The 24,368-nt window shown below is 51.3% G+C and overlaps 10 protein-coding genes across 10 annotated transcripts; 4 read left to right on the top strand and 6 right to left on the bottom strand.

Annotated features, from left to right (window-relative positions):
* Nucleotides 1-507: 507 nt before the first annotated feature.
* On the top strand, nucleotides 508-2,515 carry TRV_06662 (uncharacterized protein; the record flags this gene model as incomplete). Its single annotated transcript, XM_003019272.1, has 4 exons — nucleotides 508-526; nucleotides 620-746; nucleotides 815-2,300; nucleotides 2,360-2,515. The coding sequence occupies 4 exons, from the start codon at nucleotides 508-510 to the stop codon at nucleotides 2,513-2,515; spliced, it is 1,788 nt and encodes a 595-aa protein (XP_003019318.1).
* A 314-nt stretch (nucleotides 2,516-2,829) lies between these two features.
* TRV_06661 (uncharacterized protein) lies at nucleotides 2,830-4,106 on the bottom strand (the record flags this gene model as incomplete). Its single annotated transcript, XM_003019271.1, has 3 exons — nucleotides 2,830-3,248; nucleotides 3,317-3,542; nucleotides 3,594-4,106. The coding sequence occupies 3 exons, from the start codon at nucleotides 4,104-4,106 to the stop codon at nucleotides 2,830-2,832; spliced, it is 1,158 nt and encodes a 385-aa protein (XP_003019317.1).
* Nucleotides 4,107-4,921: 815 nt separating this feature from the next.
* TRV_06660 (uncharacterized protein) lies at nucleotides 4,922-6,319 on the bottom strand (the record flags this gene model as incomplete). Its single annotated transcript, XM_003019270.1, has 3 exons — nucleotides 4,922-5,690; nucleotides 5,747-5,870; nucleotides 5,908-6,319. The coding sequence occupies 3 exons, from the start codon at nucleotides 6,317-6,319 to the stop codon at nucleotides 4,922-4,924; spliced, it is 1,305 nt and encodes a 434-aa protein (XP_003019316.1).
* Nucleotides 6,320-6,571: 252 nt separating this feature from the next.
* On the bottom strand, nucleotides 6,572-8,210 carry TRV_06659 (uncharacterized protein; the record flags this gene model as incomplete). Its single annotated transcript, XM_003019269.1, has 2 exons — nucleotides 6,572-7,885; nucleotides 7,995-8,210. 2 exons carry the CDS (start codon nucleotides 8,208-8,210, stop codon nucleotides 6,572-6,574), a joined length of 1,530 nt encoding a protein of 509 aa, XP_003019315.1.
* An 899-nt stretch (nucleotides 8,211-9,109) lies between these two features.
* TRV_06658 (uncharacterized protein) lies at nucleotides 9,110-9,823 on the bottom strand (the record flags this gene model as incomplete). The annotated part of the gene is made up of 1 exon (XM_003019268.1): nucleotides 9,110-9,823. One exon carries the CDS (start codon nucleotides 9,821-9,823, stop codon nucleotides 9,110-9,112), a length of 714 nt encoding a protein of 237 aa, XP_003019314.1.
* A 702-nt stretch (nucleotides 9,824-10,525) lies between these two features.
* On the bottom strand, nucleotides 10,526-13,207 carry TRV_06657 (uncharacterized protein; the record flags this gene model as incomplete). The annotated part of the gene is made up of 3 exons (XM_003019267.1): nucleotides 10,526-12,265; nucleotides 12,334-12,807; nucleotides 12,893-13,207. The coding sequence occupies 3 exons, from the start codon at nucleotides 13,205-13,207 to the stop codon at nucleotides 10,526-10,528; spliced, it is 2,529 nt and encodes an 842-aa protein (XP_003019313.1).
* Nucleotides 13,208-14,207: 1,000 nt separating this feature from the next.
* On the top strand, nucleotides 14,208-16,887 carry TRV_06656 (uncharacterized protein; the record flags this gene model as incomplete). The annotated part of the gene is made up of 3 exons (XM_003019266.1): nucleotides 14,208-15,169; nucleotides 15,275-16,096; nucleotides 16,149-16,887. 3 exons carry the CDS (start codon nucleotides 14,208-14,210, stop codon nucleotides 16,885-16,887), a joined length of 2,523 nt encoding a protein of 840 aa, XP_003019312.1.
* A 615-nt stretch (nucleotides 16,888-17,502) lies between these two features.
* On the bottom strand, nucleotides 17,503-19,430 carry TRV_06655 (uncharacterized protein; the record flags this gene model as incomplete). Its single annotated transcript, XM_003019265.1, has 4 exons — nucleotides 17,503-18,198; nucleotides 18,277-18,497; nucleotides 18,582-18,610; nucleotides 18,790-19,430. 4 exons carry the CDS (start codon nucleotides 19,428-19,430, stop codon nucleotides 17,503-17,505), a joined length of 1,587 nt encoding a protein of 528 aa, XP_003019311.1.
* A 1,636-nt stretch (nucleotides 19,431-21,066) lies between these two features.
* Nucleotides 21,067-22,056, top strand: TRV_06654 (enoyl-CoA hydratase/isomerase family protein; the record flags this gene model as incomplete). Its single annotated transcript, XM_003019264.1, has 3 exons — nucleotides 21,067-21,239; nucleotides 21,303-21,364; nucleotides 21,455-22,056. The coding sequence occupies 3 exons, from the start codon at nucleotides 21,067-21,069 to the stop codon at nucleotides 22,054-22,056; spliced, it is 837 nt and encodes a 278-aa protein (XP_003019310.1).
* Nucleotides 22,057-22,523: 467 nt separating this feature from the next.
* On the top strand, nucleotides 22,524-24,115 carry TRV_06653 (uncharacterized protein; the record flags this gene model as incomplete). The annotated part of the gene is made up of 5 exons (XM_003019263.1): nucleotides 22,524-22,703; nucleotides 22,780-22,925; nucleotides 23,040-23,152; nucleotides 23,217-23,534; nucleotides 23,619-24,115. The coding sequence occupies 5 exons, from the start codon at nucleotides 22,524-22,526 to the stop codon at nucleotides 24,113-24,115; spliced, it is 1,254 nt and encodes a 417-aa protein (XP_003019309.1).
* Nucleotides 24,116-24,368: the final 253 nt, after the last annotated feature.

Here is a 24,368-nt window from a genome sequence, read left to right as displayed (position 1 = left end):
ATAGTATGCCACCTGGTATATCTTATTTCCTGTCACCAGACATGCCACGGACAAGTGCCCATGCTGGTGATAAATATGGCCACACTCCTTCCCACTCAAGGTTTTCAGATGTTTTCTCCTCACCGATACTCTCGTTTAAATTGTTCAGCACCAATGATATATAATAAGCAGTAGCCTAATAATAAGCTTGCTTCACACCCTGCTATAAGTACAGTACAAGCAATCCATAACAGCATTGCTATATTTGCGATAACTCCAAGTGGGATGTTGTTATTGACATTGTGTGTGGGGCTCCGAGCCACCAATCGGAGGAGCGACTACGCGCCAAGATATTCAAATTGCGAGTTGTTTAAACCTAAAATAAACTTAGAACTTCGCGGAATAAGCGCGCATATTAGCGGGGTCGTCGACATCTCGTCAGATCATCCCATCCCAGGGTTTTTTTCTCTCTTCCTCTCTTCTTCTGTTCCAGTCAATTGAAAGGCCATCTTCGCGTCCTTCGTTACAATGGCAGAGCAAAAGTCAGGTAAGTCCTCTTCCCCGTTACGACAAGGCGAGGAGACAGATCGGGTTTGCACATGTAGCTAATTAAGAGTCACAACTTTGGCTCCACGCATAGCTATTCTATCTGTATACGACAAGACGGGTCTGCTGGACCTGGCCAAGGGCCTTGTCGAGCAGAATGTCCGTATTGTAGCTTCTGGAGGCACAGCTAAGATGATCAGAGATGCTGGCATTGCCGTTGAGTGAGTCTAAATCTGGTGAAAATGGAAGGTGAAAAAAAAGCCTTATCTGACACTGGGGCTGTTGGCAGTGACGTTTCGTCGATAACGAAAGCCCCAGAGATGCTGGGTGGCCGTGTGAAGACCCTCCACCCAGCTGTTCATGGTGGTATCCTGGCACGCGACATCGAATCCGACAAGCAAGACCTTGCCAACCAGAAGATTGCGAAGGTGGACTTCGTCGTGTGCAACCTGTACCCTTTCAAGGACACTGTCGCAAAGCCCGATGTGACCGTTGAAGGTGCAGTGGAGGAGATTGACATTGGAGGAGTGACTCTGTTGCGTGCAGCAGCAAAGAACCATGCTCGCGTGACTATTCTAAGCGATCCTTCGGACTATACCAACTTTTTGAAGGAGCTGGCCAGCGGCGGCGTGACCGAGGAAACTCGAAAGTTGTATGCTCTGAAGGCATTCGAGCATACGGCTGACTACGACGAGGCCATCTCTGGGTTTTTCAGGAAGAAGTATGCTGGTGAGGGGTCACAGTATATCCAGCTGCGTTACGGAGCCAACCCCCACCAGGCCCCTGCATCTGCCTTTATGAGGAATGGCAAACTCCCGTTTAAGGTATTGAACGGAGCACCCGGATACATCAACTTGCTTGACTGCTTGAATGCCTGGCCACTGGTCAAGGAGTTGAAGCAGGCCCTTGGATACCCTGCTGCAGCTAGCTTTAAACACGTCTCGCCTGCGGGAGCTGCCATTGGAGTACCCCTGAATGAGAAGGAGAAACAGGCATACATGGTCGATGACATCCAGGGGATTAATGAATCAGGTCTGGCACAGGCATATGCTCGTGCACGAGGTGCTGACCGGATGTCCAGCTTCGGAGATGTCATTGCCCTGTCGGATGTGGTTGACGTTCCTACCGCAAAGATCATCTCTCGTGAGGTATCAGACGGCGTGATTGCCGCCGGATACTCCCCCGAGGCCCTTGAGATTCTGTCCAAGAAGAAGGGCGGCAAATACCTTGTCCTGCAGATGGACGAGAACTACACTCCCCCCGACGAAGAGACCCGATCTGTCTACGGTGTACAGCTCTCCCAGCGCCGAAATGATGCCAACATCTCCCCAAAGACCACATTCAACAAGATCGTTACGCCCAAGGACATGAGCTCACTACCCGAGGGAGCACTAAGAGACCTGACCGTTGCAACAATTGCGTTGAAATACACGCAGTCCAACTCCGTCTGCTATGCCGTCAATGGACAAGTAGTTGGTCTAGGCGCGGGCCAGCAGAGCCGAATTCACTGCACCCGTCTGGCGGGCGACAAGACGGATAACTGGTGGATGAGATTCCACGAGCGAACCCTTGGTATCAAATGGAAGGCTGGCGTCAAGCGGGCAGACAAGAGCAATGCAATTGATATGCTGTGCTCCGGCCAGATACCACGCTCCGACGTCGAGAAGGCGGATTATGAGCGTGTGTTTGAGGAGGTTCCCGCTCCTTTTACCTCGGAGGAGCGCGAGGCATGGCTGCAGAAGCTTACTGAAGTCGCCATCTCTTCTGACGCTTTCGTATGCCCCTCTTTCCTTTCTGCGTGTTTTGAACCAAAAGCTAACGAGTATAACTGTAGTTCCCATTCATTGACAATGTTTTCCGCGCCGCCCGATCCGGCGTCAAGTACATGGCCGCACCGAGCGGCAGCCAGAACGACGGCCCAGTGTTCGAAACTGCTGAGAAGCTTGGAATTGTCTTTGTTGAGCAGCGCATCCGCTTGTTCCACCACTAGGTCTGGCGCGCCTCCTTAACTAGTTATCCATAGTTACCCTTACCAACAGGGGAAAAAAAAAAATAAATCATAAAAATAAACGAAATCACACCAAATGAAAAATGGTGCCTGAAATCGACTTTGCTCTAAACCTCTATTTTGGCCTGTAATTCAAACAAAACTCCTCCCTCCTCCGTGCCTAGTCCTGATTAACGGGGCAGGGTGCTGAGCATGGTTCCAGGGTATAAATGCTGCCCTAAATGCGAAAAATGTTAAGACAAAACCAACCACCTCCCGTCTAGATGCATACTGCTACCGTCTCTAATATCGGATTTCTATCGGTGAGCCCAGCCGTTGGCTACAAGAACTTGCATTTCATTAATAAGGCAGAAGGAGCCAGCCTCCGTGTCTCCAGGGCCTTCTCTTTGGTACTGGGATAGTCGTTTCCGAACTGTATACTCTGTGAACCATGGAGTCGTGAACCATCGCAAGATCCGGTTTTTCCATAGACCGCTAAGAATAGAAGAGGTCGAAAGCCATGACATTTTCTCTGGGTTAACTGCAGTATACGCAGGGATATTGTATCCCACCCGCACGTTTGGGTTTAGCCATACACCCTTGTTGTCTGACAAGGGGTTATCTGCGTGAATCAAACAGCATTCCGATCCTTCAAGGTGTGACTTTGCAAGGCCATCGGAGATACCTCTGAATTTCAATGGAGGATCCTGGTAAAATGGAGAAGAGTCCATCGCCACTGAATAATGCAGTGTTAGCTTGGATTTCACACAAGACACTGTTACATTGGGTGATAAAATCACTAACCTGCTCCATTCCAGCAACTCTTTACAGGGATAGGTTCGCTATACTTGATCGCCCGTCGGGATACCCGGGATCTAAAGTAAGGCCATGTTTGCATGAGCTGGTCGTGGCCTTCAGAATCCCGAAGAGCAAATGTGTCGTAGAATTTTGGAGGTTTTGAGAAGTCAAGAGAACATGCTGCTGCAAATCTACCTCCTCTAGTTGATAGCAGTCTGCGGATATCCAAAGTCTATAGGTACGTTAGTAGGTAAGAAACGGATATATGAGGAGAGATCCTCACATTAAACACCACATCATTCAAGAATAGAACTTTGTCAAAAACAATGCCAGCCTCCTTCAATTCATACAGCGGTTCCATGACTGAGTTGCGCAAGTTGGCGAGATATGGTATCCGACGCAGCTCGGTCTGGCCAGTCGGAGTTTCAATCCAGCCCGAGCTAGCAGGGGGCTTGCTAATTTCATCGAGATGCGTTGTATCATTGAGCAGTATTCTTCTCGGGATATTATTTTGAGCAAGCACTGCGTCCAGATAACGTAGCTGGCCCTTTGAGTCGTCCCAGCTACCGCTTTCATGAAGACTGACAAAGACGTTATCTCGACCGATGGCCTGGACCAATTCAACAAGGGCAGGTATCCATGCTTCCCGCAGTATTTTTTCGTTGTTCCAATGTATCCCAGTGATGTATATCTTCTCGTCTCCCAGCGAACTAGGCTCAGACTGGAGCTGGTAGACGAGAGCCTGCTCGACCCAGAGAACTTCAGCAAAGCTCCATAGAATGGCCACTAAGGCCATGGCGACCGGGAGCCGGCGCAGCCTCCTGTAGAAGTACCGGGGCAGCCTCATGGTGGTCGCGTGAGCCGCATCGATCGTGATGGCGAAGCCCGCCTTGTGCAAGGTACAGGATAGACTCGGCGAGATCGAAACCGGGGCTGAGTATCACACCTCGCCGTTATCCAAACATGCAATTCACTGGCCGGCGATGTCACGATGTCTCTTTGCCCTGAAGGACTTGTTAGCTAACTATTATAACTAGTTAGGGGGGATATGCAACACGTGACATGGTTTCCAAGAGCCGTAGGTGCGACGGAGATCGCAGAACAGCAAAAACACCGTCAACCAACTCATGAAGAGGATACTGACATGTTTCGAATAACTATCCCGATGTTAATCACAAGGCCAGTGGCTGCTAGCTAGCTACTAATGGACTACATCTGCTACGTGCGTCCCCAACAGCGCTTCCTGAAAACTCGGAACCCCAAGTCGTTCGCTCCATGTTTCCGTTTCCACGCCAGTGAGTTCTAGGGGATTAACTGCCCTGCTAGTTTCCAGGGCAGCTCAGGGGCTTCCGCTAGTAATTCGTGTGACCACCTGCCTACGAGAAGTCAGGCCAACTAGCTGATTCTCAAGAATCAGTAGTCAAGCCAGAATAAAGCCATACTGGCGGTTACTCGGATGATTTTAACGTTGATATTGATAGCTATGTCATTATACCTTCTCAATAGTTATATTGCCAAAACCGAGAAACTATATAATAATACCTCACTTGCACAGAAGTTGGATGTTATGCAGGTCCTGAGAGCATGGTTATCCTATGTCGAGCAACAAGCCTAGAATCCAAACAGATTCTCATCCTCTTTATACCCCCATTTCGTCAAAGCAGGCAACACAGCTTTCTGTATCATTGCAGGCGGCCCGCAGAGCAGAGCGACGTTCTTCTTACCTGGTTCAAAAGAATGCTTCCTGATGATGTCGTCGTTGACATGACCTTTTAGCCCCTTCCAGTCGCTGCTGGGATTAGAAAGGACGTGCACGATTTCAAATTGATCTCCATGTTTCTGAGAGAACTCATCTAGATCTTGTCGTAGCAGGATATCATTTTCCGTCTTATTTCCATCTATGACTCTAATCTTCGTCTTGTCATTGCCGTTTCTCAGGATTTTTGTGATCACCTGGTAGCCAGGAGTGACCCCAGATCCGCCCAGTATGAGGGAGACGTTGTCGAAATTATACTCTTTGCCATCGACACTGAAACAGCCGTTACCGTGATACCTTATTTCGCCTGACGGGCCCTTAACTTCAACTTCTTCACCGTCGCGGAGACAGTCAAGGATGTTGCTCATTGTACCACCTGGCTGGTCTTTATTTGGGAAGTACGTCTTTACAACCAGGTCAAATGTCCCATCATACTCCTCATTTAAGATAGGATGGACAGGGGTATAGGGGCGAACAACAAGGCTATCCTTGAAATGGAACCCAACTTGGACGTGCTGACCAGTTTCTAGACCAAGCTCTGTAGCTTGAGATGGAAGCTTAAACGTATACCTCCTAGTATCTGCAGAGAGGGCCTTTTTCGAGACAAGCCTGGCTTGAACCCACCTAAAGGTTGACTATTAATATAAATGGTCCCGACGTAGGTGTGTGATGGGTCATACCTATGATTATCTAAGGCAACCTTAGAGTCTCTATCTCTCAACTTCAGCCGTTCATTTTTCTTCTGTTCCGTGTCTTTCATCATATGATCCATTGCTTTCTGCGTGACCTTCCCTAGAATGCATTCTATATGCCATTAGAAGCGAGTCCTAGGAATACACACCTCGATCTTTGGGAGGGGAAATACCCTTGAGCTTATCTTGGGCATAATTGTCATGTATGCTGCCGAATTCCTCCGTCGTATCCCAATGCACAATCCCAGCATGAGCCATGATTGCTCCTTTACCACCTGGGTGCCAGCTGAGGACTTTCGTGGCATCATACACATTACCATTTACAACGATCCAACAGTCAGTCTCCGTATGATGTTTTTCAATCTCTTGTCGAGTAAATTGTTTCTCAGGCGAACTCGCATTGCGTTTAATCTCTTCCATCTGCTCCTCTGTGGACGGTTTTCTCCAGCCACTCGTCCCACTCCCTGCGTCAACAGGGTGCCGGAAGAGAAGATAAGTTTCTTCATTTTCTGGGTTATCAAATATCTCCGGCTTCACTTCATACCAACAATTGTTCATCATTCTGTCAAGCTGTCAATATATATGACAATAAACGAAGCAAAGTCTTCTGAAGGGTCATTTGCTTTGCTCACCCTGCGATATTCCACACTGGCTCTCGAGGTTGCGTGTTCTTGTGTGAATCAAATGCTCGAACTAGGATGCTTTGAGCACGGATAAGCTTAGTTATGTCTAAGTCGATATGCCAGTGCAACCAGGTCCAGAACTTTTTGCCATGTCGAATTGGCTTATCCGGGTACTATTTGATTATGAATATTAGCTGTTGATATCTATAAAAGAAGAGGGAACGGGGCTCACTTTGCGAGAACAGTACAGCCAAGTCTCTCCACCGTTTAGACTAATCTCTACCTTATCAATCTCGTCTCCGCTTCCACTGTAGGCAAACCCCATGACCCTATACATCGTTCCCTTTTTGACGTCAACTAGGTCAATTTGTTCACCCTGAGCTGGTTTCACGATGATAGAATTCAGCATCTGCTCGTTACGTATAGTGCTAGGATGATGGTACATCAATTGTGCTATCTCAGATTCCGTGTTCGTTATAAAACTTGGAAGCTGCCTATTGTCGTAGATATGATAATGGCTATCATTCTCATTTTCAGTTATCCATACTTTGGCCAGCCACTTGATAGATCGTGCTCCCACCCAACCAGGGAGTATTAATCGCAGAGGGTAACCATGATCCGGTGGAATGGGATGATCATTCATTTCGTACGCAAGCATCAAATCATTGATAGGATCCATGACGTATTCAAGTGGGACACAGGTGGCATACTTGCCTTCACTAAGTTCGTCTGCTCCCTCATAGTTTACCCATAGCCTTTCGTTGGGTTTCTTCTTCATAAGATTTTCAACCCCTGCGTCCAATAGAACATCGCGAAGGAGAACTCCCTTCCAGTACGAACAACTCGCAGAGGCACCGGTGAAATTGAACGCTCGAGTTCTTTTGATCATATTCAGTTCTTTTCTGCGACTCCCGTCACAGGCCAGGAAGACGGGTATATTAACACTTTCGAAGGACAGCTTAAGGTTATCCATCGAATAAATCACATGTTTGTCAGTAGTAACCTCTAGTTCATGGTTCTCCCATAGTAGATGTGGAACGGCTCCGTGGTTGCGGACATAATGAATGGGGGAAGGAGTAATAATTCCAGCCTCAAAAAGAGTAGTGAGGTCGGGTTCCGCATTCATCGGATGCTTGCCTGTCAGGCGTATCAATTTGTCACTACGAGGAATCCAATTGTCTGGAGAAAACTGATCCGCTTCATCGATTTTCTCAGGAGTCTCATCACGAATTGGACAGCTCCCCTTCCCATCATTAACCTGCATAGACGAACGGTGCTGTTGTTCATGCCGTAAGAACTCTAAGAGAGCCTCTTCTTCCGATGTGGGTTTTGACTTCTCTTTCTCTGGCTCTCTTTTGCCTGCCTCAGTCACCTTTCCCTTTTCCTCGGACTCCGTCTTCCGGTTTATAGGCCATGGTTGGCCATACTTAATGAAGCTCTCTGTGGTATGGAGAACATATCGCCAGTAGTCAGGGTGCACCTCAGGCCGTTCCAAATGGAAATCCTGCCTATAATTAGCCCCAATTAAATGCCAACAAGGTTAACCCGGTGCTAGCATGACATAAAGCTGAGTGTGGTTATAAAACCTTTTGGTCGATCATAATGTCACGAACGGTGACCAGTTCTCCCCTGGCTACTTTCTCACGTAGCTCTTGGATTTTTTCATCTACTTCCTCAAGCTCATCATGATACTCATCCCCTCTGTGGGTTACGCCCATGAACCGAGCATCACGACCTCGAGTCCCAACACGGTGACTATGTGTTCGCGTCCAGTCGGGCTCGTTGAGTATTTCGAGGTCAGAAGCCCCTGGATGTTTGGTTGACGGCATTGTGTCTCTCAGGTAGCATAAAGCTCTGTAGGAGATCCTTATAACCGATAGCTTCCCGTCCTTCCCACTTCGAGTGATTTCACTGCTCTGGCTTTGGGGGCACTCGGCTTGATATTTATATAAACAGGTCTACGTCATAGATGGCACAGCAACCTTTTGTTGACGGCAAGTTCACGCTCATTGGCTGAAATAGGGAGTAAATAAGGTTAAGAATAGCTTGTTTGTAGGGTTGCTAAAATTAGCTAATTAACAGCCTCTCATTGGCTGCTATCCCTTGGATCCAGGATCCAGCTAATAAAAAGTTAATAATTCAGCCAATCATGGCCTTTTTCAATTTCAACCTCATAACTCCCCCAGTTTGATTTTTGAACAGAAACCATCCAATATTTTGTACTTCGACTGCAAAGATCAACTATCATACCCTTTCAAGGAAGATACACTAGAGCTATGACTATAAATCCATCGATATAAACCCTTTTCTGTGTACCAGGTATTTCTTATTGCCCTGTGCCCTTTCTTTAAGTCCCAGGACAAGGCTCTCTGCCTCAATGCCGCGGTTAAGCAACGTACGTTCTGAAACCCAGATCGACTAGTTATTGAACCAAGCCAAAGATTCTTTGTGCTCGGAGACTTTCCCTCGATGGCCAATAAGCAATGACATTTAGCGAGTATTGTGTTGATAAATTATTTGATATGTGAGCACATTGTATAGGCTTGCAGACTTGATAGTATAACGGAACGCTGGATGTCAAAACGTTGGTAGCCTGCACAGTGGGGTAACAAGCTCATAAAAGTGTTATTTAGAATTAGGTATCTAAAAACCGAATTTTGACCCGATGGTCCATTTTAGGTAGTCCGCCGTACTCGATATGGCCGGGCCGGGCTGCGTCCTGATGCGGTTACCTAGGTAGTGAGTACCTCTCTTGAGCTCTTGCTCTGGTCCTTGCGCAGGCCTCTAAGAGGTGTTCCTTCGTGACCTCTGTTGGTTTGATGTCATCAATTTTGTTAATGATGTCGTTGGCACAGAGAGGCATCTCGTCCCTGATAGCGTAGAAGAGGCGGTAGACGGCCTCAATTGGTGGGGCTGGATATCCCGTGTCTGTCAGGTTCTCATAGGACTTTAGTAGTCCGTCAATGTATTGCGGAATGGTTGCAAAGTTCGCTCTTTCTAGTGTAACCCACGTCTTCCAGCGCCTCCTTATCTCGGCTGGTGACGTCTTCAGCATTGTCTGTCTAATGGAGTTGTATAGGTTCTGCGCCGTGTCTATCGGTAGATTGATGTTCTTTACCCGTTTATAGAGTTTGTAAGATATCTGTTTCGTCATCCACTGAGTAACGTAGGCATCTGCTAATTTATATCGTTCAAGATGTGCCTCGTTATCTGGCGGCGTTGTAATTGAGCCGTCGATTAAGTAGCCTAGGCATTGGGTCCGTAGCATTCTTATAACGTGCGTCATCCAGCGTTTGATATCTTTCTTATCCGTCAATATTGGAACGCCTCCCAGTGGCTGCAACCTGGAGGTATCTGGGAGCTTTGTCCAATGAAATTGATACAATTGAATTTCACCATTACCAGGCCTATTAGAAGACTTCGTTTCTGGTATTCCTACCATTTCGGCGTGCGTAAGGGGGTCGTTTGAACGTTGGTATTAGTGTTAACTAGATATCGAACAAGGGCGTCATAACCTCTCAGAAGCTCTTAAGACACAACGGAGCAGCAAAACGAATGCCTCAACGTCTAGCTGGGCACTAGAAAAGCAGATAAATAGGCGTAGGAATGATGAATAATGATGGCCTGCAAGACAGCAGGCAATACTATGGCTATTTATCTGTATATGCTGGTCACCGATCGGCCGTCTGGTGCCTAAGTGAAATGGCGCAGGGGGTGGCGGCGACGGCCCATCACATATCTGAGACGCTGACCAAACACTGGCTCTAACACTATTTAAGCTAGCTATCAAAGCTGTCAGAGCAGGCGGTAAGGTAGTTGATGTCAAGCACTTCGTAGCATCCAGGATGCTGCCTCGTATCTCCCTTGGTCAGCTCCTAAAGGGTCAAAGGGGAACCTATACCATTGTCAAACAGCTTCAAGAGACAGTTTGGCTCGCCACGTAATTAAATTCCAGCTCACCAATTTTTGTTGAATACGAGCTGATCTATCCAGGAACCAAGACAAGCACTGTGATTGTTAAAAGGCGTCCATCACTTTCGCCTCGATAAAGTAGTTTATAACTTCTTCCTGCATATAAAAGTATCCATTTCCAAGACCAGTATCAGCAAAGTACTCAAAATTAACAATTAACATCAAAATGCGCTTAAGATGCCTGTCTTTCAGGATCCTGTAGCCTTGCCAACTCCAAAAGTAATCGGTATATATAAATAGTCATATCCACCCCCCTAAACGCCCGTGAAAACCATTCCCGACCCTGGTCAGCAACCTCCTTTGCACGCCGACGTCCAGACTCGGTTGAAGTAAGATAAGAAACCAGCTCGGGTAGTTCCTCCATGCTCTGGCTAACGGGTATATAATGCACCCATGGAACTAGACGGTCGTCATGCCACTCCCGCAATAATGTCTGTTTCAAGGGCGTTGATTTTGAGGCCAGTAGCTTGTAATAGCGTCCACTGATGGCATTACCATCGATATCAAAGACTAGCCGAGAACGGAATGCTTTGTCCTTGTCTGCCCATGGCTTGGAAGGGAAGAAAGTCCTTTGCTCTCTGCAGTATGTAGTCTTGCACTGGAATATTTTGGTGAAGGCAACGTCGTATAGCCTGGTGTTGAGGAAGTATGACTTGACGCTGCTGATCACGCCGTTAGTCTCGCGGATATACTTGTGTTTGCGTGTTTCCAGATTCTGTGCGAGAGTAACGAATCTTTGGCGGTGGAAGTGTTTCCAGGAGCCTGTCTGTGCAAATGCACCGGTTGTGGAGCCCGCCCAGTAGAGGTTGTTGCGTTTCTTGTGCCATTCAACGTCATTTTTGCCGTCGTACTGAAATTCGGATTCAATGTAGGCGGGACTAGGGAATAAGATGTCACCCATGGTGAGTGGGGAGCCTGTTGATAAGATGGGTACCAGCCCCTCGAACAGACGGAGAGAGGTTGGACTCATAAAGAGACCGTTCATAGTAGCGTATTCAGGATGGGTACATGGGTTCATGTCCTCTGTTCGGTTTGTGACGAAAGGAAGACCGTATGTTTCCACTCTGTTGCCTGAATGGCTGTCCTCAGAGTGACAATTCTTGGTGATAGGCTCCCAAGCTGGCTGTCTCGACAGATTGGTCAATTTGAACTGAGTGCCGTCAACCTCCTTTTTGCCCGGAGGGACAATAACTCTCGGTTCGTCCAAGTGGTTGACGAGGAACTTGACATCTGGGAGGGCGCCCGGTACATCTTTCAGCAGGGTATCAAACAGCAGCTGTATGTGTCTGTCAAAGGAGCGGCTTGGATGGTGACACTGAGTCTTAGCTCTAGTGCCGTGAAAAGTGCAGCGCCAAAGTTCGCTGTCAGCAGTGCTCTGGGCGCGGTCCATGGTTTCAAGTACTTGTTTGCCGCTCAGTCTTAGAAATGGAGATACGGCAGTGTGTATCATATCAAAGTCATCGATGATGGGGGATTGGTGAGATCTGGCAAAGTTGTACCATGCCTCGAACCCTGGAGGTGGCTCAATGCCGTATCGCCGCTGATATTCGGCATGAGCAGCAGTATAATTTTGAGACTGTCTGCCGAGAAGCTCTTCAAAGTCTTTCGTACCCCTGTGGATGAGTGTCTCGACGGGATGCTTGCTGTAGGTAGCAAGCTGTGAGGAGTATGCGGACTTGATGGCGATGATATTGGCCATGAACGGACCCAAAGAGACCAGGGAGAAGATCCAGAGAGCCGACTTGTTTGAGATGTGCCTTGGGAGCGTGTGGATGGTCTGGCCCAAGGCAAAGAGGGATGCTATTACATGGGACAGAGCCTTGGTATCAGAGGACTGCATAAAGGGGCTAAGGGCTGACAAGATGCCAAAGGTGCCTGTTGCAGCAGCCGTGCACCAGGAGGAATATCTAGCCTGGGGTGTATTGTAAGCATAAACATGGCCAATTAAGAAGGGAAGAGGAGCAGCAGCCGTGAACATACTGCTTTGATGATTGAATACCATGATAGAGACTTTGCAAAGCCGAGTATCAGAGTGGCGAGGACACCCCCTGAGGGCCAGCCGAAGAGAGCAACCTCCACGGCCAGGGAGACGAGCAGCAGCGGGACAACTCGCAGCGAGACAGGAAGAACGGCATCCTCAACGTTGACGTCTGGCAGCAGAGAAGCCTTCTTTTTCCTGTCCGACTTTGGCATGAAAGTAAGGTAGGCTCCAAACAGGGCGAGGACAGGGAGAGCCGAGAGGGCATGGCCCCTGAAGTCCCAGTCTGACAGGGTGATGATGAACAAGACAGCCACCAGCAAAGTGCCCCATAGTGTATTTGCCAGGGGGTAAAACAGCCAGGAAGAAGAAGCAGCAGCAGAAGCAGAAGAAGAAGAAGAAGAGGAAGCAAAAGAAGTGGAAGAGCCAAAGTGTCGCTGAGCGAGCAGAAGCAAGGGAGTCAACGCCGGCTGATCCTGTCAGTCTTCCCTTGAACGTAACAGCATAGAGATAGGATATAGAGGCAGACACAGGGTATTAGAGATGCATTCAGGGACTCACGAAGAACGCTAGCAGACGGATCTCAGCTCTGAAGAGACAGGAGAGGACTATGCAAAGGGCGGCCGTCCAGACAGACAGGGACGAAGAGGAGCGCTGGGGCGAGTATCGCAGGCTCAGGGGGCCAGCCCCAGCCCTCGAGGAGCGAGCCCGCGAGCCCAGGGACCGTCCTGCAGCCCTGAAGAGCGCCGGCAGGGCCAGCCAGCAGAGGATCTCGGAGCAGAGCTCGACGGGGCCGGCCGCGAGACGGTGGACGAGGACGCTGCAGAGAAGCGCTGCGGCCGCCCAGCTGGTGACGGGGGCTCCATGGCTGCTCATCCCATCCCACGTAGCACTACAGATAGAGATACAGATACAGCAATATGGATATGGGTAGAGGGTAATAATATAGACAGATATAGACGGATAGATACGTATCAGATGGCTGCAGAAGTGCATCTGCGAGCTTTTCACAAGATTCTATGGCTGCACAGCCACAAAGGGGGCTCCATCTGGCCTAGACCTTTAAGGGGTTCATTTGATAGACAGCAACGAAGGCCATGATAGTGATAGTTATAAGAGAGAGGGGGAGAGAGTCCGGATCTCAGTCTTGATCACTATACACTATAGACACTGAATAGACAGAATGAATAACACTGTCCATCCTCTGCGGCGCTGGTGCAGGCTCAAGAAGTAGCAACGCCTGGCCGGTCAGCAGCTGTAGATCTAGATAGCAGCAGGAGAGCAGAGATAGACAGAAAAGACAAACAGCCAGGAGGAGCCAGGAGGACAGGCTCACTTCTGGTGTGCTGCTTCTCTCACTCTGTCCTGTGTTGCTGCTGGCCGGCCTCCTTATATTTAGCTAGTTAGCTCGCTGCCTCCCTCGCCAGCCGCATCTTCACCTTACAACTTCTTCAACTTCAACTTCAACTTCTTCAACCTCGACTTCAGCTTCTCGACTCCAGCTTCCACCACCAGCCCGCGCGGCCGTCACAGTGTCTCCTGCGCGTCTGCTCCTCGTCCAGCTGCCGTCCAGCTCCTGGTAGGTCCCCAGCAATGCTTGCCAGTCGCCCCAGCTGCCAGGATCCTCTGCTCACTCTCGTTTCAGCCCCCGTGTGAAGAGCCCCTTTGCTCCCTCGATCCAGCAGCCTCTCTCTCTCTCGCGTCCAGTCCAGCTCATGATGGTCCTGCTGCACTGCTCGTGATAGCCCTGCAGTCCGCCGCCTGTCTCTGCTGCCATCTTCGTTCCCGCGAGCTCTATAGAAACTCTTCTTGAAACACCCCGCCCTTTTCCTCCTTCCATTGCAAACGGCCGGCCGACGGCGACGAGACCCTCGCCATGGTGTCTGAAGAAACGTACGAGCTGTGCCTGCACATCCTGAACAATGAGGACGACAACGAGGAGGAAAAGGCCGAGAAGCTGGAGGCCTTCCTGCGCGACCAGTCGTCCCTGGCCGGCTCCGCCCTCGAGAACGCGGTGCTCGACGTCCTCTGGCGGCACCGCAGCTCCTCCATGGCCGATGCCTCGCAGCCCCCCGTCCGGCACACGGTCATTCGCCGCTCCTCGCCCGCGCCGTGGCAGATGGCTCGCTCAGCGACGCCGCTCTCCTCCCCTTCGCACACCGGGTCCAGCCCCGTTGCCCAGTCTGGCTTCCCCGTACCCCGTGGGGGATTCCCTCGCGCGCCCAGGTCCCTGACGGCGTCTCCCTTCACCTCGCCTCGCCCGTCTCCGCGCCTGGGAAAGGTGCTGCCCATCCCGCACAGCCCCAATCTCAATACTTACTCCTTCTCGGAGCGTGGTCCTGCCCCCGAGATATACGGTGATCTCGGCAGTGACAACGTCGATTGGCTGGTCAACGAAGATGCAAAAAGCACCGCTTCCTCCACGGGCCTCAGTGCCGCTGCTCCAGAATGGGTTGCGCCGCCGGACATGAGCCCCTACGATATCCTCAGATCGGTGCTGGGCGAGCGCAAGACGAACGAGGAGATTGAGCATGCCCTCGAGGCCAACGGATATGACCTGGGAGCCACAATTGCATCCCTGACTGAACAGGACCACCACAGCCACCATAGTAGTAGTAACCACGGCCATGGTCAGCACCACCTGGAGACCCCGTCTCTCTCTTCCAGCAATGAAGGCCGCGTCCTGATAGGCAAGTCTACAGCCATGGACCCTGCACGGCCAGTTACTCCGTCTACCTCTGCGCGCACTCCTGTGGTCTGCAAATATTGGTTATCTACCGGCCAGTGTCTGCGTATGGACTGTCGGTTTAGCCATGACCTCACCAGCCATGTTTGCAAGTATGTCTTGTTCTTTATCTATTTATTGTCTATTTATTGTCTATTATTGTCTGTTGCTGTCTGTTGCTGTCTATTGTTAAGAGTCCATGCTAATTCATGCATTAGATACTGGCTGATGGGCAACTGTCTTGCAGGAGACTCATGCCCCTTTTCCCATGATCCATCCTCTTTGATAGGCAGCATGAGCCTTGGAAGTGACAACCTGAGCGTTGCTGGTTACTCTGCGAACAATGCCGCCGCCGCTGCTGCCCAGCATCAGCATCAGCATCAACAGCAGCATCAACAGCAGCAACAGACCAGCCTCTACCCGCTGCAGGACAACTACGAGGCCTTTCCTCCGCTCCAGCCTCCGTCTACATCTTCATCCGCAGCCACGACTTCCAACAGCATCACCGCCGACCAGTGGCATCACCGCAGCCAGATGCAGTTCATGGCCGGCAGCCCTCAGATGCGGCCCGGCTCATCGAGCAGTATCAAGAACAAGAACATGCTGAACCCGTCGGCTACGCGCTCTCACTCGCGGCCTGGGAGTAGACACCAGAGCCGCGAGCAGCCAGCCACCTCTGCTCCCGCAGTGGACGACCCTGAGGCGTTTCCGACGCTTCAGGCTCTCAACAGTCGTCCCGGCAAGAAACACCACGGCAAACGTGGTACGCAGCATCGAGAGGTCACCAAGGCCAGAGACGCGTCCGGCACATCATTAGCCGATGCGGTTCGCATGTCTCCTTCCGCGAAGAAGGGAGCTCAGAAGGGTGCTAGATCCTCTGCCAGTGGCACCACCAGAGAGATCAGCGCGGAGGCCCAGGCCATCCCGTCGCCCAAGCACATCCCCTGGCTCGAAACCGGCGTCGAGTGGACGCAGCCTTACTTGAAGTACCGTGTGGATGCCATCACCCACGGGAACGTGAGGAACAAGTTCCTCCAAAGGTAGCCCTCTCCTCTCTCACTTCTATCTGAACGTATACTGACCTCCTTATAGTGCTGCGCAGGCCTGGAACCGTAATGATGCGCGGGCCGCTAAGGCTCTGTCGCTCCGGGGCCAGGCCGAAAACGACGCTATGCGTCGTTGCCACCGAGAGGCTGCCCGGCTGCTCTTCGAAGAGGGCCGTAAGCGCATTGCCGACAACGACGACGAGTTCTACGTTGACTTGCACGGTCTGGTCCCGACCGAGGCGATCGCGTACCTCGACAACATCCTCAAGGAGAGCTCCCAGCTGCGGGAGCATTTTCTCTACGTCATCACCGGAAGTGGCCATCACAGCAAGAATGGCAAGGACAAGGTCGGCAAAGCCGTCAAGGGCTGGCTGACGGAGCACAGCTATGTGTTCCGCGACTTCAGCGTGCCCGGCGAACGTGGTGGTTTCGTTGCCTTTGTGATCGGAATCAACCCTACGGCTACCGCCAACAGTGGTCGAGACTCGCCTTCTCCCACTTCCCCTGCCATCTCAAAGGCCCAGTCTCAGACCCAGAGCCAGAGTCAGAGCACCGACAAACCCACCGGAGAGATCAGCAAGGCCGTTGCTGCCGCCGCCGCCGCTGCTGCTGCCGCAGCTAGCGCGGCTACTACTGATGCAACCCCTGCCAGAGATGACACCGGCGACGAGGACGGAAGCGTAACTGCAGCAGAGGCATCCTCTTCGTCTCCTGAGCCTGGTCCCGTCCTCAAGATGGGCAAGATTCAGCTGCTGAAGCGAGACGGCGCTGCAACCAAGGCATGATGACCGCGATGACCATCAGCCTGACAACCATGAGAGGCAGCCGCTCAGTTTCACGTTGATGCCTTACGCCATTATCTTTTTCTTACCTCCTTTCTTCTTTTCAACAAGTAGCCAGGCCGACGCTACCTACATTTTTAACGAACGAGATGTTTTTTAACGAAAGACGCAAGCATGCCCGTACATGAATGACCATTTTTGCACAGCAGACAGAGAAACAGGGGATGTTACCTTCCACCACGCAGACCGACTACTCGTGTACATTCCAACACTACAACTACTACTTCTTTTAATCGATGGTCCGTCTACCCGACACTTTTGCTGTCCGGTTTCCCCCCCAGGATTTAGACGGAGTTTCTCTGATCTTTCTTTCTGTGCCCTCCTTTTTTTTCCTTTTCTGTCTCCATGATAAGACGACATAACTTCGCTCTCGAGCTGTTTTCCTTTGAATCATCGAGCTCAACTTTTCCAGTTTAGAGAGAGCCTTAGATCATGCAAGTGAATTGACTTTGATTTCGATATCCATCTACGTTTAGTAGTTTCTTTACCGTATCTACCATAAAAAGAAGAACGCCACATCGTAGACATCGTTAAACATACATATAACCCTACATACATCTACTCGGGCTCCTGATGCTTCCACCGGCCCTTGACACTCTCGACATCAATCCCACAGGCCTCAGCCTTCCTCACAATCGCCCTCGCCTTCTCTGCAACAGGGACATCAATCATCTTCCCGTCCAACGTCCAGGCTCCCCTCCCTTGCCTCGCAGCCTTCTCGTCCGCAATAACAACCCTCACAGCCCACTCGACTTCCTTCTCCTCCGGTCCAAAAATCCCCTGCACCCTCTCAACCTGCGTAGGGTGGATGCACTGCTTCCCATTGAAGCCCAGCCTCTTGCCGGATCGACTCTCCTCTTCTAACACCGACATACCGTCAATGCCACCGTCTTGCTTGTACGATGTGCAGACCAGGTCAATTGCGGAGGGTAGCTCATGGGCTCTGGCAGCCGTAACGATGGCGCTTCTTGCATAGAGGAATTCACTCAGCGACGGGGTACGAGTTATGCTCAGGTCGAGCGCGAAGTCTTCGGCGGCGAAGATCAGGCCGGACAGGAGGGGCGTAGCGGTGCATATTTGCGAGAGATTGGTTATTGCCTTTGCGCTTTCCACCAGAGCCAGTATTGATATCTGCTTTGTGGAGGAGGACGTATGGGATATCACGTCCGATATGAAGGTGAGGTCTGAAGCAGAGTCGACTTTGGGGACTACCAGCGTCGAGAGGTTGGGAGATTTGAGCTGAGACGCCGTTAGCTACCAGCTGCGAGATGACTATGGATTGGTTGAAGGTGAAGCTGAAGGCGTAGGTGCAGGCGTAGGTGGATGGCTCACCACTTCGGTCAGGTCGGCCAGGGCCAGCCCGCTGCCGACAGAGTTGATGCGTACGGCCCGCTCCCTGACGCCGGCGGGCGAGGGCAGGTCGAGAGCGGCGCGCACCAGGCGGCGGGCTTCTGCTTTCTTCGAGGGGGTGACGCTGTCCTCGAGGTCGTAGGCGATGCAGTCGACGGAGAGCATTCGGGACTTGTCGAGCATGCGCTGCGAGGAGCCGGGGACTGGTTACGGACAGCCGGCGGTTAGTTCTTCTGTTCTGAATTCTGGCTGGCTGGCTGATCTGGCGGATGCTGGCTGCGACTTACCGTAGAGCAAGGCCCGTCTGAGGACGCTCCTGGTGGCCATCGTGACGGCCTGGACTGCTCAGTGCAATTGACGGCTGGTTCAATGTCGCTGTAGCTAAGTAGTTGACTGATGCTCCTAATAATAGCGAACTAATAGTTAACTAGTGAACTAGCTAGGTTATAGAAAAGAAGCAAATCTTATTTCAACGGACGCATAAGACTATCATACATGTCCGCAACAGCTGGAATCCTGAAAATCCCTTCGGGATCGTACTCGCTGTCGATGGCAGTCTTCCAGAACTTGATAATGGCGTTGCACTTTCGCAGGTCTTCGGTATTCTTACTGTCGAGTAGTGTGAGGTCGGCGCGGGCGTTCACCAGTCGCACCACCTTTGACCGGCGAGAGATGAGCTTGCCATGGCCGTACGGTATGCCGTATATCAGCTCGAACACGCCAGCCCATATAGCAAACTGAAAGGCATCATTATTTGCAAGGAATCGCAGAATGTCGAGATCTACGAGGACCGAGCCGCCGGGGGCCATCGCGTTGCACCTACCGCGAGACTTATAGATGGGTCCCCGAAGCAACATCCAGGTTCTGATATGGTGTTCATAAGTCACTCCATGGTCCTGCCTGGCCTCTTTATGGAACTGCCTGGTCTCTTCGCGGAACTGCCTGGCCTCTTCGCGGTATTGCTTGGCCTCTTCGCGGAACTGCCTGGTCTCTTCGCGGAGCTGCTTGAGCTCCTGCTCGATGGAGGTCAAACGCTGCTGCATGGACTCCAGGGTTTGGAGAATCCCCAACCCTGCCCTGTTACCCACGAGCCGTTTTGTCTCGTCGACAGCCATGATGTCTGCTGCGGGCACCATTCCTGAAAGCTCCTCTCTGGTTCCTTCTTGCAGGATGCAGCCTTTCCAATTCTACAGTGAGAGTTAGCAAATTCCATGGCTAACAGAGGACGTCTTTATAAACTTGCCTTGTCTTCGCCCAGCGGCGTTGGTGGCGGACAGGATGACGTTGAACTCCCTATGACTATCTAGATAGTTAACTGCTGGGCCTCGGCATCCCAATACAATTTAATTTTTAGACAGGTAGGTAGATGTACTTACTGAAGTATCTCGCTCGTGCGTCCTGTTTATTGCTTGTTGGACAGATATGTGTATATATTCCTTACCGGAAGACAGCCAAATAGTTAGCAGCAACTAATCGACAGCTCCGTCTGTTAGTCCATCTCGTAACGAGCCCTTGACTAGAAAGCACTCTGGAAGAGCAGAGGCGTCATTCAAGGTCCCACTCGTCCTTCAATCTATACTCCAGACTCCGTAATGCTGCATCGACCTAGCCTGACAGCAAGATAATGAGATCAATCAGAGACATCCCCCGGATCAGCATAGGGATGTCCTCGATAGTCTCTCCTGACCACGCGACTGCGCGGTGCAGTACGGAGTACACTAGTGTTATCAACCGACGCAGGAACCCCCATGGGCCTGAGAGTATCAAAGACTATCTCTGACCCTGCATATAGTTGCCCAGTCAATGCAATGATAGAGAGATAGGACAGCAGCAGTCCGGCTTATCCTCGGCCTGCCATTATTGACAGCAAGCATCTCGCCATGAGAAGCATCTCGTCAGACGTAAACGCATACCAGGCCAGGATCTCACTCCCACGCCTTGCATCTTGCATCGACCAGCAGCCTCACCTGCCCACTCCTGCATCCGGGATGTATCCATTTAATAATACTTAAGAACGGCCCGCTGCCGATCAGACGGGAACTGAAAGAAGGGAGGGCTGTCTTGGGGTGGCCAGATGGCAGTCTTTTTCTTCCTCCTCGTTCGTTTGCCATCTCAGGCCGCTGTTCGTCGCAGTCTCCTTGATATCTGTAGCTCTTCGTATCCGTAGGTCTTGCCGATGCAATACGAGTCCCCCTGAGAGATCGAGAGGAGAGGAGGTCGAGATTATAATCTGGTCGGCGATATTATAGCTCAGCTGAGAGACATATAACTATCAGGATGAGCCCCTGATCCCTGGACGAGCCCAAGGACGAACTGCGTCTTCCCTGCAGCTGCAACGGTCGTCTTTCACATGCTCACGTCTTTGTCGAAGGAGAGGCCGAGCTGTTGCTGTTGTTTTGCTGTTGGCTGTTGGCTGTTGGCTGTGAGATTGCAGTCTTAGCTGGCCCCCCGGCGCGGTGATAGACGCCCTGGGATCTCGATGCTCACGAACTAGTTGCCGAGTTAGCAGCTGCTCGGGAAGAATCAAATACGAAGCAAGCGTCAAGCCATCGCCAGGGAGGTCTTTGGTCGTTCTATGGCTATATATAAGTAGCCACGACCGCCTGCTGTGAACCCGTTAGTTATTAGTTAATTAACCATCCATATAACTACGTAGCATGTCGGGCTGCCTCGCCGTCTCCACAGCCAGATAACTAGCATCACCGCCGCCGCACAGCTTGACCACCATCCTGCGTCGGTCGAGGAGCTGGACAGCCTGCCAGGACCGTCAGGATGGTGTCTCTTGATACCCAGCCGCCGCCGCTGAGCTGCGTGACGCTCACCTTCCCGGCGCCCTACGTGCTGCTGGCGACCATCAACCGCCCGGCGCAGATGAACTCGCTCTCCTTCGAGGCCGCGTGGGAGATGGACCGGCTCTGGGACTGGATGGACGAGGAACCGCAGATGTGAGAGCTTTCCTACCCGCGGCCATGGCCATGAGACGGCAGCTCCTCTAACCGCTCTATCAGACGAGTCGGCATCATCACCGGTGCTGGCAAGAAGGCCTTTTGCTCCGGCATGGACATCAAGGGTTCGCACCCCTTACCCCCTATATCTATATTATATCTACAGACACACACACACACATATATATATACTGACATCTAATGTATACCCTTAGATCGCCTGGAGATAGAGAAACTCGATGAACTCGCCCTCGCAAAGGCAGTCAACTATCCTCCCACCGGCTTTGCGGGACTCACTCGCCGCTCCGGCAAGAAACCCATAATAGCAGCCATCAACGGCCACGCACACGGCGGCGGCTTCGAGATCGTGCTCAACAGCGACCTCGTCATTGCTGCCGAACACGCCGACTTCAAGCTGCCCGACTCTGCTCGCGGCACAGGGGCCCTCTGCGGCGGCCTGCCCAGGCTGGCCCGCATCCTCACCCTGCAGCGAGCAATGCTGCTGGCGCTGCTGACCTACACCCTGTCCGCGCAGGAGGCCAAGGAATGGGGTATTGTGCAGAAGGTGGTGCCGGCAGACGACCTGGTCAAGGAGGCCGTCAAGATGGCCAGCGGGATAGCTGCCATGAGCCCCGACAGCATCATCGTCAACCGCGCCGGCGTCAGGCAGGGCTGGGAGACAGCGAGCGTGGAGCATGCCTCGACGCTGATATGGGACACCTATGCAAAGAAGCTGATGCTGGGGGAGAATGCCATTGAGGGCATGCAGGCGTTCAAGGAGAAGCGACGGCCAGTGTGGAAGCCGTCGAAGCTGTGAGTATTGACAGACTGCAGTGGTTATAACAGTAAGGGGTCTACGAGGTAGCTATAGTTAACTGTCATCTGCTTCTCTTGTGCAGTATAATAATTATCAATAATATCAAATTTTTAATATGTAGACTCCACCATCCATAGACAGTTGGCTCCTTAACACTTCTTTGCCGGACAAATAACTGACTGACAAGCAAAACCATGACATAAAACTAGCACAAGGGGCGGCTATCTTTATTTCCCTCCTTACCGTTGAGCCAGGTTCGAGACTCTTTTATCTAGTTGTTTGTTGCTCTAAGTAGGTTGTTTGATACGAGAATCCTCGAAGAATGCGGAGGTATACGAAAGCCGAGGGTCAAGATGGTGAAACGGCTGCTACCTGGTCAACCTGCATGATCTATAACTAGTTAACTAAATATCCAGCGACTAGATAGTTAGCTGGCTGTCACATACTTCCAGCACTGGACGAGCAACATGGCTGCTCCCTTTGGCTCTCCCGTCCCCTACGCTGAGCCGCAGTGGTATTCCCGCGACTGCTCGCCTTACCACGATGAGTCTCACAGGAAGCTGCGCGCGTTTGTCCGAGACTATGTCGAGATGGAGCTGATGCCCTATGCCCACGAGTGGGAAGAGCAGGGCTTCGTTCCAGATGAAGTTCGTCCTCGTCGGCCGCCTTATATATATATACCCTTTTATAAGCATGTCTAACGGGAAAACACACTCATTCTAGACCGTCAGGAGGTTTGCGAAGAATGGCTTCTGCATCATAGACAGATCCAAGCCCGAGTACATGGGTGGCATCAGCCTGCCAGCCGGCATTGCACCGGGAGAATGGGACATCTTCCACACCCTCATCGTGGCGGATGAGCTGAACAGGTAACTAACCAGTTAATCACCAGAGTATCCTTGGATTTGTATAAATACTAATGCAGGTCGAACTGCCAGAGTCGGATACAGCGGGCCTGTCTGGGGTCTAAACGGGGGCAATAGCATCGGCTGCCCCCCTATCATGAACTTTGGAACCGAGCAGCAGAAGCTGGAATATCTTCCTAGAGTTGCTCGTGGGGAGATACGATTCTGCCTAGGAGTCACCGAGCCAGACGGTACGCTATATGAACTACACATGCCATAAGTTATAGAGCGACTACTAACATAAACGCCCTCTAGCCGGATCTGATGTCTCTGGGATCAAGACCGTGGCAAAGAAGGTCGGCAGCCACTACATTGTCAACGGAGCAAAGAAATGGATCACCAACGGGATCTGGGCGGACTACTGCACTGCGGCCGTCAGGACTGGCGGGCCAGGCCATGGCGGTATATCCTTTCTCATCATCCCCTTGACCGCAGAGGGGGTCACCAGACGGCGGATGTTCAACTCCGGCGTCCACGCAAGTGGCTCTACTTTCCTGGAATTCGACGACGTGGAAGTACCCGTCGAGAACCTAATCGGCAAGGAAAACGAAGGATTCAAATATATCATGTCAAGTAAGGACTCTCTTCGTACCCATGCACTTCTTTTATGAACAAACGGACGGACCCCTTGTCAGGGCTAACATGTAGACTACATAGACTTCAACCCAGAGCGGCTCAGCCTGGCCAGTGCCTGCATCAGGCTCTCTCGCGTATGCGTAGAAGATGCCTTCAGATACTCTACGGTCCGAGAGACGTTCGGCAAACCCCTACTGGCTAACCAGGTCATCAGGGCAAAAATCAGCAAGATGGGCCAGCTCATCGAGCCCTGCCAGGCATTCATGGACCAGCTAGCATATACCATCAAGACCTCTGAGCAGACTGGGCGGAAAATCGATATTGGAGGAATGACTGCCCTGCTCAAGGTGATGAGCACACGCTGCTTGGAGAAGGTGTGTAGGGAAGCCCAGCAGATCATGGGCGGAGCAGGGTATAACAAGGCTGGCAAGGGATCAAGAATCGAAGCCATCAGTCGTGATGTTCGGGTATATGTCGTTGGTGGAGGAAGTGAGGAGATACTGCGGGATCTTTCTGTGCGCGAGGAGCTGAAACACATGCGTAAGGTCATGGAGGCGCAGAAGAGAGCTAAGTTGTGATACTTTGCTTATATCGGGTTAGTGTAATTTGCTTGGTTATAATTGTCTTCTCAGAGATTATCCTTGTATCAACCGGTTTGAAAATCAGTCCCATTGAAATGGTATACGTATGATACAGGGGAACAAGAAAACAATCGAGTACTGCAGTGCAGATATGACAACACCAAACTCCGAGCCTTATAAAAGAAAATCATTCCCATGTGCTAATGAGCGGTATCTGATCGCCCATCCAGAAATTCTTGCAATAAGCTGT

The sequence above is a fragment of the Trichophyton verrucosum genome (assembly GCF_000151505.1).
Source record: "Trichophyton verrucosum HKI 0517 chromosome Unknown contig00767_1.f1.exp, whole genome shotgun sequence".
In the NCBI taxonomy this organism is placed as follows: Eukaryota; Fungi; Ascomycota; class Eurotiomycetes; order Onygenales; family Arthrodermataceae; genus Trichophyton; species Trichophyton verrucosum.
The sequence above is the reverse complement of the archived record's forward strand: the minus strand, read 5'-3'. Positions and strand labels throughout refer to the sequence as shown.